The 12,236-nt window shown below is 42.1% G+C and overlaps 1 protein-coding gene across 7 annotated transcripts in view; it reads left to right on the top strand.

The window, feature by feature from the left end:
- ALMS1 (ALMS1 centrosome and basal body associated protein) overlaps positions 1-12,236 on the top strand; it is a 131,371-nt gene that overhangs the window by 20,852 nt on the left and 98,283 nt on the right. For all 7 annotated transcript variants that reach the window (XM_065597293.1, XM_065597292.1, XM_065597290.1 and 4 more), the window contains one exon: positions 6,797-6,931. In XM_065597293.1, the coding sequence (XP_065453365.1) occupies positions 6,797-6,931 (135 nt within the window). Of the gene's footprint in view, positions 1-6,796; positions 6,932-12,236 lie in introns of those variants that run through there.

Raw genomic sequence — 12,236 nt, 5'->3', positions numbered from 1 at the left:
TGCTGGTGGCATCTCTCTTTAAAATTAGCCATTTGGGCAAGCTGGCTTTTGTTAAAGGGGCCACCGAGCACTTAAAGCCCCAAATTAAATTTGCCATTCTTAAAAGTGAAGTGGGTTGTGATTTACATCCCAGGAGAGTGAACACTTCCATTTATTCACAGACAGGATGTGGGGTGTAGATCCTCAAGTTTCCCAATGCTATTTGCCATTGTGTCCCAACACTAACCTGGGGCGAACACCATTAAGGGCGAGAGGGGAATTCACTCTTTATGATCCATTCAGACTTCATTGTGTCAGTTGAAACTATGTCCAACGATGTAATGAGAGTTTAATGTATTGGTGGCTTTTGTGATACAGACCTCTGTCCATTGGGAACTAGTCTGAGACCCTAAACTCATTTCATATAAGCCAGCAGTCAGCCATTGGATAGCAACAAATTTAATTTGTTAGCAGTTTGAGGCATATCTGAACGTGTGACCTACAATTGAAAGGATCTTTATGCCATTATTGATCCCTGAATCCCTTTCATCAAGGTTGCCTCATCTTTATGCTTGAATCGATGGCTTGCCAGGAGCGTGAGAATCACATAACTTGTGTATGCACTTACATATTTTTATTATTAAAAATAAACAGAACCATCAAATGTGCTTGAACTTGAAATTCGTTGTTAGATGAACTGAAAATACTTGTTATGAATGCCAATTTGAGAGAAATTAAAATGTAAACAAACAACGTAAGTGAAAAATAGATTCCACTTTAAAGTTTTTCAGATCTAATAAATATAAGATGCAATTAGTTACATAGGTAAGAACGTGTTTATTTAATGAGTTCCAACCTAAGTCTCCTTTCAAGCTTGATTTTTGTTTCACTGCATTTATTACATGAAATTCTTTTTTTTTTTTTCCATTTTAAGCATCAGTTAGGGTAAACTCTCAACCTTTGTATTAGACTAACTCTTATTTTATAATTATAGAATCTAAATTACTGAATTTCATGTATTTGTCTTTGATGACAAATCTTCATTCTGGAGTGGGGTCTGCCAAGATTGAATGCCTTACCTCGCATGTTGGGGTACAGAAACCCTCTATGAAATTGCCATAGCATTCTTTGCCATTCATATGGAGTGCAAATGGCGAATACCCCACAGTGTATGCAGATCTATGCAACTAAGTACAACTTTCCAAGTGAAGACCAGGAATAGATTATGTGTGACTATGGAAATGTCTATAAAAATGATTCACTGGAAGATTTTTAGTTATATTGTGCCCCTAAAAAAATTATTTTAATTCTTCTACAAGGAAGGATCTTGTATGTAGTAGTTTTCATCTCATTGGTTCTACTCCTTTACCAATCTATTCAGTAGAACCTGAGTTATGAACACCTCTAATGGATGTTGTTCGTAACTCTGAACAAAATGTTATGGTGGTTCTTTCAAAAGTTTACAACTGAACATAAACTTAATACAGCTTTGAAACTTTACTATTTAAAGAAAAATGCTGCTTTTAATGATCTTAATTTAAATGAAACCAGCACAGAAATAGTTTCCTTACTTTGTCAATTCTGTATTTTATACTTTCCCTTTATATTTTTTTTTAGTAGTTTACATTTAACACAGTCTCTGCTGCGGCCTGATTGCATACGTCTAGTTCAATGGTTACCAAATTGGGGTTCGTTAACCCCTGGGGGTTCATGAAATGTTACAGGGGATTCTCGGGAAAAAATTCCCTAATGGCGGCCAGAGCTGTCCCTAGGGACCCCGGGCAGCACGGGGCCAACAGCCCCTGGACTTCCAAGAGCTAAGCAGATCAAAGCAAGCATACCTATCACACTGAGGAGATTTAAACTTCAAGACTCCTATAAGAAATGGAAAGGGAGGTAGATATTTTTTGCAGTTTTTAAAATTAAATAGGCAGCTAGTGTTGTTTTTAAAATTATTATGAAGAACAAGTTTAAGCTTTGTTGTAATGTGCATTGTTTTTAGGGTGACCAGATGTCCTGATTTTATAGGAACCGTCCCAATTTTGGGGTCTTTTTCCTATATAGGCTCCTATTACCCCCTACTCCTGTCCCGATTTTTCACATTTGCTGTCTGGTCACCCTAATTATTTGCCTGGACTGCTCAAGACCTGAATGCTTGTGTAGGAGGAACTCTTTGAGTTGGCTTTTTAAATACCTTCACGCTGTTTCACATCTGATAATCCTTGATGAAACATAGGAGCCTTGTCTTCTAACAGGCTTATTCAAAGTGATACAAGCTACGAAAGTGAGATCTTGGAAGAGTGTTGCCGTTTTCATAATGTAATAAAAATACTGTAATGATTAATAATAATAACTTGTGTGTAATAAGCATGTCATGAAAACAAATTTTGTATTTCCAAGATCATGGCTTTTATAATTTATACTCAGGCAAAGGAGAAAATCCCTGGAAATATTCATTTCTAGGAGGGGGTTCGCAAGATTTGACATTTTAGTGAAAGGGGTTCACAGGTTGTTAAAGTTTGGGAACCACTGGTCTAGTTCCAAATGAGGTGTGTGGTTAACTGGTCAGTTCATAACTCTGGTGTTTGTAACTCTGAGGTTCTACTGCACTTCATTATTAAATATTCTCTGACACACACACTTTTTTAAAGGCCAATTAAGTGTGAAGCAGGTTAGAAAAGCTGTATGTAAGCAGGCCTGGCAGTGTCACTCCACAGGCAGTTTCAGACAGAGGTACTCCTTTATCTGGCCTGTCCCAACATGTCATGTGTCATGGAGTAGTTGGGTGGGAGAGAGAGGACTTCTCCCTGAAGCTGCCTGAGGAATGGAACTACAAAACCTGCTCTACAGCTATCTTCTTTAGACAGCAAAGCACAAGTGGAGAGAATGAGCGTAGACTTGACAAGCCAAAGATGGCTTGGGGGTGTGGTATTATTACAAGAGGTTTATGGTTGAGGGTGGGGTATTGGGCAGAGATGACCTCCTTGAAATACTCTGGTGGTGGTGTGAAATATGGAATGAGCAGTGATTGGTGGTTAAGGAGGATGGCGATGCCATGCATAATTCCCTATTGCTGCACTCCCTCGGACCCTCAATTAGTACTTCTAACACTCAATCGGGGTGCTGCATGCCATGCTGAAGCTGTGAAGCATTGGTTCTCTCTTTTTTGAAGATCATTGCCTGCTGCCGAGGAGGCCTGTATCTGATGGAGCTGAGGAGTTACATCACTGAAGTCAGAGTGAGGAGATGGGAATGGCTGTGGCAGACTATGGAGGAGAGAAAATGGGGGAATATTGGGAATTTGGAAGGCCATCCCTTCACTGATCCCAAGCATGGATAGGGGACACATTTCATCTTCCACAAACAGGAATCTCATTCCTGCAAGTTTTGTTGGAGCTGTTGTTCCTCAAAAAACAACCAAAGGGAGTTGTTGGAGGGAAAAACTGCTTCAGTAGTGGAGTTCATGGTGTCACTCTAGAGTTGTGTCCAGTTGCTGTTGTGCCCATCTCTGCAGGTACAGTCAGAGGAGCCAGGGAGAAGAGAACAACAGCATCTGAATATGGCTCCAGAGCAGAGCTGTGAACTCCACTGCAGAGTCAGTTACAAGCTTTTTCTCCTTGGTTATAATTGACTGTCTTAGTGTGGAGGTGTTTATCCTCCTCATCCTCCCCCAACCCGTTTCCCATAAAGCTTAATTAAGAGACTAGGTCCGTTTCATCCCTGGAATAATTCTTTACTTGAGTTACTCCAGAGGTGAGTTTGGCCCTGAATGTTTATGTAAAGTGTAAGTTTCTGTAGGAGTTGCAATTTTCCCCATCTTTCTGGGACTTTCTTTAGACATTTTCCCTCAAGGGTACTTTATAAGATTCCACAAGGTCATTGAGAGCTTGTGTTTGCATTTTTATCTTACCAGTATGAAGCATCTGCTCTGCTATCCCCTGATATATCAAGTGACTTTTTTTGTTCCTACTGTTGGTTGCAGAGAAAAGTCAGGCTTGCTCGACCCTGAATAAGTTAGTAAATGCTACTACAAAGCTTCACTGTCCCTCCCTACCTTTCAGCTGAAATGTTACGTGGCAGACTTACTTATCTCTTCAGAAGCAAAGACAATCACTTCAGCTATTGAAAGAGAAATTGAAGCCACAAAAGAACACATAAGTCATCCCTGTCCATATGACCAATAGCTCTAAATTCATATTGTTTTTGAGAACTGTTTCACAGACATTTAATGTAAATGAACTGCTCTCAGAATCGGTATAACACATCTGCATTATCTTTTCCAGGACTTTGGTCAGCCAGAACTCTTACTTTGAAATTGAGCCTACTAGGGAGAGAATCAGATTCAAACAGTGCTATTTCCTTTTTTTTTGGGGGGGGGACACATAGTCTACATGGCGTGCTGCATCAGAAGCCATTTATGTTGCATCTTTTGACGGTAGCTCAGTCCTATTGATGTTTTGCTCACACTCATTCAGCTAGTGCCAGGGGTTTGGTGGCACGGTGCTGTTAGTGGACAGTTTCTTCTCCTACTCTTGAGGATGGGATGAATTCTTTTTTCACTGCTGAGCCATGAAATGACCACTTTGCATTTTGCAGTCTCTTTGCAGCCCTATTACTCAAGCCCTGTCTCAGCCTGAGTCACGCATTTGGCTAAATCCAGCAGTTCTCAAGCTGTGGGTCGGGACCCCGTTTTAATGGGATCGCCAGGGCAGACATTAGACTTGCTGAGGTCTGGGGCCAAAGCCCGAGCCCTACCGCCCAGGGCCAAAGCCCGAGGGCTTCAGCCCTGGGCGGCGAGGCTTAGGCTTTGGCTTCAGCCCTGGGCAATGGGGCTCAGTTTACAGGCCCACCGCGTGGGGCTGAAGCCCTTGAGCTACGGCTTTGGCCCCCTCCTGCCCAGGCTGTGGGGCTCCGGAGGGCTCAAGCTTCAGTTCCCCCTCCTGGGGTTGTGTAATAAATTTTTGTTGTCAGAAGGGGATAATGGTGCAATGAAGTTTGAGAACCGCTGGGCTGAGCAGTGGGCAGGAGCTGCAGTTGTGCATTCTGGAAACTAGAGACCACTGGGGCAGATGACTTTTGGACATCCTTGGATGCATGTGTGCTTCCTCTCTGGTTACTGACACTGATGGATTAAAGCAGCAGCAGCAACAAAAGGAGTTGCTGGCAGTATCTGGTGAGGATAGTAGGTGAGGGGGTCTCAGTACTAGCCCCAAGATTCTGTCTCCCAGCTGAACCTCAGATCCCTTATCTTAGTCCCAGAGAGACCTCAGCCAGACCTTAAACCCCCAGAGACATGTCCTGCTCCTCCACTGGGAGTGCCTCCTTCCAATCCCCAGGCCTTCAAAGAGATCCCAGCTGGACCCCAAACAATTGCCCTCCAGGCAGAATCTTGCTTCCCAGACAGACCCTAGCTCCCCTCCCAGATGTCTTCTATCAACCTACACTAGCTCTCCCAGATGTCTCAGCCCCTCCCTAACCCAGAAAGAACCCAGCAACACCTAGACAGCAGACATGCACTTCAGCTACCCCAGACACTCTCCAACAGCACTCCCCCTACCCTACCCGAGCACCCCGCACTCCAGAGCCACACTCTGTCTGGATCGGCTTGAGTTTGATGCTTCTCTTCTGGACTAGTGCTTTTCTTGTTTTAGGGAGCAATTTTGTTTCAGTTGAATCTCTGTATAATACACTGCAGGTTTCATTTTATACTTTCATGCTGGTGTGATTGGAACTGGCTGCCTCACCTGTGAAGCTGGCTCCAGGATTCGGTAGGAGCGTAGACAACCGCACAGATTCCCTCTTTATGCTTGTTATACTATAGAGAAAAAATGTCACTCCAATCACAAAATAGCTTCATCTGGTGTCTCATCAAGGCAAAAGCCCTGTGACAGCCGTTTTTGCAGGCGCAAGTCAGACTTATTTTTTTCCCCAAGAAATACCCTAAACATTTTTCAGGGTCCTAAGTTACATATATAAACTGATCTGCAGTCACTTGATGGATTTATATAGCTCCTTTCTTTAATTTTTTTTTTTTAATTTGAGTTACACCATTGGTATAAATCCAAGGAATAACACTTAACATTCAGGTTTCAGAGTAGCAACCGTGTTAGTCTGTATTCGCAAAAAGAACAGGAGTACTTGTGGCACCTTAGAGACTAACAAATTTATTTGAGCATAAGCTTTCGTGGGCTACAGCCCATTTCAATTGATCCAGCATATCTGTTACCCTGCCTCTGGCAGGGCCCAGTACCTGATGCTGCAGAGACAGGGGAGTGCACCTTGTGAATTGCACAATGCTGCATGAATGGGGAAAAAGAATTTCCTGACTCATACAAGTGATCATCTTATGCAGGGCCGGCTCCAGGCACCAGCTTCTCAAGCAGGTGCTTGGGGCGGCCCTCTGGAGAGGGGTGGCACGTCCAGGTATTCGGCGGCAATTCGGCGGACGGTCCCTCACTCCGCCTGGGAGCAAAGGACCTCCCGCCGAATTGCCGCCGCAGATCGCGATCGCGGCTTTTTTATTTTGTTTTGTTTTGGCTGCTTGAGGCGGCCAAAACCCTGGAGCCGGCCCTGATCTTATGCGCAGAACATGATATTTCATTACTATTTTAGCATGTAAAATTAGAAATGTTATGCACAAATTAACTTTCCCCCTTTGCACCTCCAGCTACAGCATGTGATTCTTATCTCATTAATTTGGGCCAGCAACTATCTGCTTTTACTGATATTGCATAGTACATTACAACTTAAATGGCTCTGTACCTTGAAGGATCATGAAAATCAATTTTTACTTCCTTCTTTAAAAAAATGATTTTAGCCTATTGCTACAACACCACCACGTCCTGGATGGAAGGAAGAGTTGTTAAGCCAAAGCAGCAGTGGGACCCAGATTTCAACTGCCAGCGGGATCTCCTTGGGAGAAGCAATCCGACAGAGATCTGCCGTTAATCAGGTATTTCAAATATACATTTAGTAGATCCTTGTTTATCCAAATAGAATCAGACAAGGAGTTCACTTACCTGAAATCCAGTGTATCCAGGTGAGAGATTTGTAATGCAATTGATACATGTTGGGAATACAGCCAAAGGCTGTGATCCTACAAACATTTACACATGTTCTTAATTTCACGTAATGTTAGTGGTCCCATTGAAACATGGTCCTTTTCATTGTGTAAAATGTAGCACATGCATAAATATTTGCAGGATAGAGACCCAGTTTTGGCTATTGGGGGTTTTCTGATGAGAAAATGGTTGATTTTTAGTTGTCTTAAATTAGTTTGTAAGTTCTTCATGTCAAGCACGATGGTTTTTAAGTGTTTGTTGAGTGCCTAGTACAATCTTGATTGGTGCCTCCGGATGTTCCACAATACAAATAATGAGAAAATTAGTTTCCTTACTTACAGCTTTTATTTCTCACAAAGGGGGGCATCCACTGGTCTAAATATTACTTTAGGGTTAGACTTACTCGTTCTACCACAATGGAATCAACTTTGTTTTTTTCCTCTCTGCTTCTTTTCTTGTTTGAGTTCAGACTTTTGCTGGTGGATTGATGTAGCAACACACTTTAATGCCATATGATCACTTCCAAAGAACTACATGCACTAGTAGAAAACCAGTTAATAAAACTATAGTAAATTATAAGATAAATAGAAAGAGAGGAATAACACCAAAAAAATCTTAATTTTTATCAGGGTCAATTTTTATCAGGGTCATTTTGATTCATAAGGCAAATCTGTAATTTTACTTTATTAAAATAAATTACTCAGTAGATTAGCCTAATGCTTCTATTAGAGAAGATCTGGGGAGTATTCCATTAAAACACAGCAGTGTCTTAAATATCTCTGTCAAGTCCCTATTTTAAATTTAAAAATAAAACACTAATTTTGCAAAAGCAATAATTTTTTTCTAAAGTTTGCCATTAGAGGTATGATATAGATAGCCATCAAAAAATATTTTTTCCTACTGAGTTGATTTGTGCATATATTAGTCATGATCTTACAGATGTCGAAAGTGGCATTGGAGTTTCAGATAGATCAGGTGATGACCAGCTCAGACATATGAGAGATTGTGTGTAATTTTTTTTATTACAGAGCTGGCTGTTTGTTTCATGCAGCATATTACAAGAAAAGCTGTTTTATCTGGCACTTCACCTACCAGAAAGCTCTATAAACTGGCATTTCTGATCTTAATTGAAATTCCAGTTTATAGTCCGGTTGGCACAGGGCCGGCAGGGGGTTGGGGCACGGGAGGGGATGTGGAGCGCTGGCTCTGGGAGGGAGTTTAGGTGTGGGAGGGGGCTAGGGGCAGCTGGTTTGGGCACGGGAGGGGGTGCAGGCTGACGGATCTGGGGGGCGCTCACCTCAGGCAACTCCACGCAAGTGGCGACCTGTCCCAGCTGCTTCTAGGCAGAGGCGCGGCAAGTGGCTTTGCATGCAGTCTCCGCCCACAGGCGCTGCCCCCACAGCTCCCAAGGCTATGGTTCCCAGTCAATGGGTGCTGCGGAGCTAGCGCTTGGGGTGGGACAGGGGCACCGTGCGGAGTTGCCTGCTGTGCCTCCACCTAGGAGCAGCTGGGACAGGTTGCTGCTTGCGGGGAGCCGCCCGAGGTGAGCGCCCCCCAAATCCAGCACCCTGCACCCCTCCCCGCACCCCAACCCACTGCCCGAGCCCCCTCCTTGCACCCAAACTCCTTCCCAGAGCCTGCGTCAGAACCCCAGCCCTGCACCTCCTCCCGCACCCAAACTCCCTCCCTCTTAAATTAACCAGCATTTTTCACTTACTGGCACCCCGCCCTCCCCCCCCCCCATTTCCCCAACATGCCAGATGAAACATACTACAGTAAAAGCTGTTTTGTTAGCAAAGCCATAGAGGGATCCAGGTGGGGGAGGATTTTTGTTGACTCTCTGTGACATACCCAGTGTACAGTCTAGATGAATGAGTAGCTGTGTCTCCCCTGCCCTCTAAACTGGGGTGCCCTTTACATGGCTTTGCTGCTGTAGCCTCTAGTCTGGATTACTCACAAACAGCCTCCAGCATGCAAGTCACTCCCAGCCATGTCAGAGTGTGTGCTGTAGCCACACCTTGGTTCTTACCAGCTTTGGTTATATTATGGGGTGACCCGAACACACCCCCAGTCCTAGATTTCCCCCCAGCAATGTATGTGCTGTATTCCCTAGCCCTCTTCTGGACAATACAAATTCATATAAAGTCCATATTTCTTTAATCAAAATAATATGCACTCTTTGTTACCCCAAATTGAGTTTCCCAAACACTTCCATTCAAACACACTCGGTTAGATAAAACACTAAACCAAATTTATGAACTATAAAGAGATTTTAAGTGAATACAAGTAATAAGGCATAAAAGTCAGAATTGGTTACAAGAAAAATAAAGATAAAATGCATCTAGTGCCTAACTTAACAAACTGAAAGCAAAGTTTTCTCACTACATGCTCTCACCAATTTGACCAGATGTCTTCCCCAGTTCAATGACTACTTCCTTTGTTCCTTCTGGTGTAGTGAATCAGTCGGCAGAGAGGGAGACGGTGCCTTACGGTGTTTGCCCCCCTTTTTATAGTGTCAACCCCCCCCCCCCCACCTGCATCCCAATCCCTTGGAAAACATTTCCAGCTGAGATTCATGAGACAGAGTCTATGGGAAAGAATGTTCTCTCCTGTTTTTCCTCACCTGTTGAAGCTTCTTTTGTTTCCCTTCCTGCTTGATGACTCCGTTTACTGCTTTAAATGCAAATTAAGCAGAGCGTACATTCCTGTTTGAGACAGACCTGTTTGCCAACTTAAGTTTGGAACATATGTTAAGATCACGATATAGTGGAATCTTATAACTTCACAGTGTTGCCACACACATTTTATCAGGACAGTATTGCCCAGCAAATAAGGAGTTTTCAGATGATATTTTACTAGGCATTCTTTGTACAAAGATTATTGCAGCACTTTGATGTGTGTGGACATGGGTACATTCAGTCACACTCCATCATTCCATTTCCTCCTCCTGGTGAAAAGGGATGGAATTATTTTTTCTTGCAATTACTTTGAGCCCAAAATAATGGCTCTTGAATCAGCCTTGGGAACATGGAAAAGTACAACACTGAAAACATCCAATTATCATGTAGCAATGTGGGCACCCAGACTTCAAAATGAAACTTGACATGCAAAGTAATTGCAAGTGATGCATGACTTATTGATTATGCCCCAATACAATGATGATAAAACCAGTTAAAACATTTTGCACGGGGTTTGGATGTAGTGTTCTTCACAGGGTTTCACTGCAGTTTTTCTAACTCATACCACTGATATGACTGACTGCCTGGTAGCACAAGAAGGACCTGTGATGATATCTTTACATGTCTATTTTATTTTCAAATGGGAGGTCATCGAGCACCCTCATCTGTGTCCTTCCTTTATTGCCTTCCTAAAGACCCTCTATTAGTAGATCCATCCTCACAGCCACAGGTTGCTTAAGAGCAGTACATGGTGGTCCCTCCTATGGTAAGTTGGGATCCCAAATTTGGATTCTTTATGTGACAATGTCTTCTGCTGCAACTAGATTGTCAGTCTAGTCTCAAATAATCAGATTTACATATTAGCAGAAAAGTTTGCTTCAATTCAATGCATGTAACTGGGTTACTTTCAGTACTTGGGCCCAATAGAGTTTGTTCATGTGTGAATGAGAATAGTTGTAATCAGATGATGATGTAGTCATTGTGATTTTCCTTGAAGGATTAGGGCCAAATATTTATTACTGTAAAACTTACAATACAGAATTACAGTTCTTTAAAAGAATTGTTGAGTCAGTCAGAAATGCATAGGAAATGCCTGGCATAATGCCTGGCAGAATCTGGGTCAAGGGTCCTGCTTTGTATAGCAAAATACCAACTTGAGAAAACAGCCTCTGGACATATCATTAAATGTTTCAAAAAGAAGAAATAACTCTGAGTAAATTGAGTCTGGAGATTATATTCCCTTTACTGACTATGTGTTCAATTCAGGTTAAATAAAACTCTTTATATTCTGTTACAGTTCAATGAGACATTATTTCTTCATTTATTTTAATGTTTTTGCAGTTATAAATTATAAGTGCTCATATTAATAGTGCAGTGCTACTTGGTACATCACATATGACTAATAAACTTAATTCTCTGCACTGAAAACTGCTTAGTGCCCTTTCCATAATTAAATTTTGTCTGTTTAATTGCTTCCTCGATAATCCCACTGCAAGTTCTTTAAGAAATTACTTGAACTGTAACATACTTAAAATAAAAGTTGCTGCATTATGCTTAAAGGTGAACTGAAAGCCTTTGAAAATACAAAAAAGCTGTTTTAAAATTCAGTCATTAAGAAAACAAATTTTATAGAATTAAAGATACATACTTCAAAGATAATTTAAAAAGCACTCTACCTGCAAAACCCCCCCAAAGTGTAAAGATCTGTTTGCCCTTCAGCAAGTTGTTGGTACTGTACTTAGCAGTGCTGGAAGCTGTATTCATCCTGTATCCTTTGACATCATCCAGGTGGTTCTTTTTGGTGGAGAGATTCAATGTGGTTTGGATTGGAGGCATAATTTTGCAGTGGTGGAATTCCCTCATTTAGGATGTCCATCAGACTTTTCAGTTGCTGTGTTCTGACCTTCAAGATCTTATTGTTTGGGTTAATGCAAAAAGGATTAGTTAAATTCCATAGATGCAGATGCTGGGAGTGTGGGGGCTGGTTTGCTAGTATATGTCATTGGGACTGGCCTGTAATCCATACTTAATCACTTTTGATTTGATGGTGTACTGTGCCTGTGTGTCTTTTCAGTTTTTGGCACTATAATGTCTTCTGGTAGAAAACAAACAGAACCTTGTTGGAATGAATATCAGTGAACAAAAAAAAAAACTGTTAAGAAATAGTTAAGTTTGAAAGTGTGTATCATTGGAGTCTACCTAACAACCAGAAAAGTTTCTATTGTTATTTTCACTTCTAAAGAAATGCAAAAAGTCTAAAAGCCTGGAAAGTAAAAGGTAATGGCTTCAGCTGCTTCGTTTGGACCATGTATTCCTTCTTCTGTCACTCTCACCCTGGCAAGTTACACTGCCCATCTAGGGAGTGTAATATTCTGGGGTGCAGTCCAGATCAGTGAGGGGTTGTCACCGCCTGACCCAATAACCGTGGGTGCCTCATAATGCTTTGCTACTGTAATTCCCAACCTAGGCCACTCACAAACAGCCTACCAGCATGCAGGTCACACTCGGAGTGTCTGTG

Source organism: Chrysemys picta, chromosome 5, assembly GCF_011386835.1.
Source record: "Chrysemys picta bellii isolate R12L10 chromosome 5, ASM1138683v2, whole genome shotgun sequence".
Lineage (NCBI taxonomy): Eukaryota > Metazoa > Chordata > Testudines > Emydidae > Chrysemys > Chrysemys picta.
This window is presented reverse-complemented; position numbering and strand designations above follow the sequence as displayed.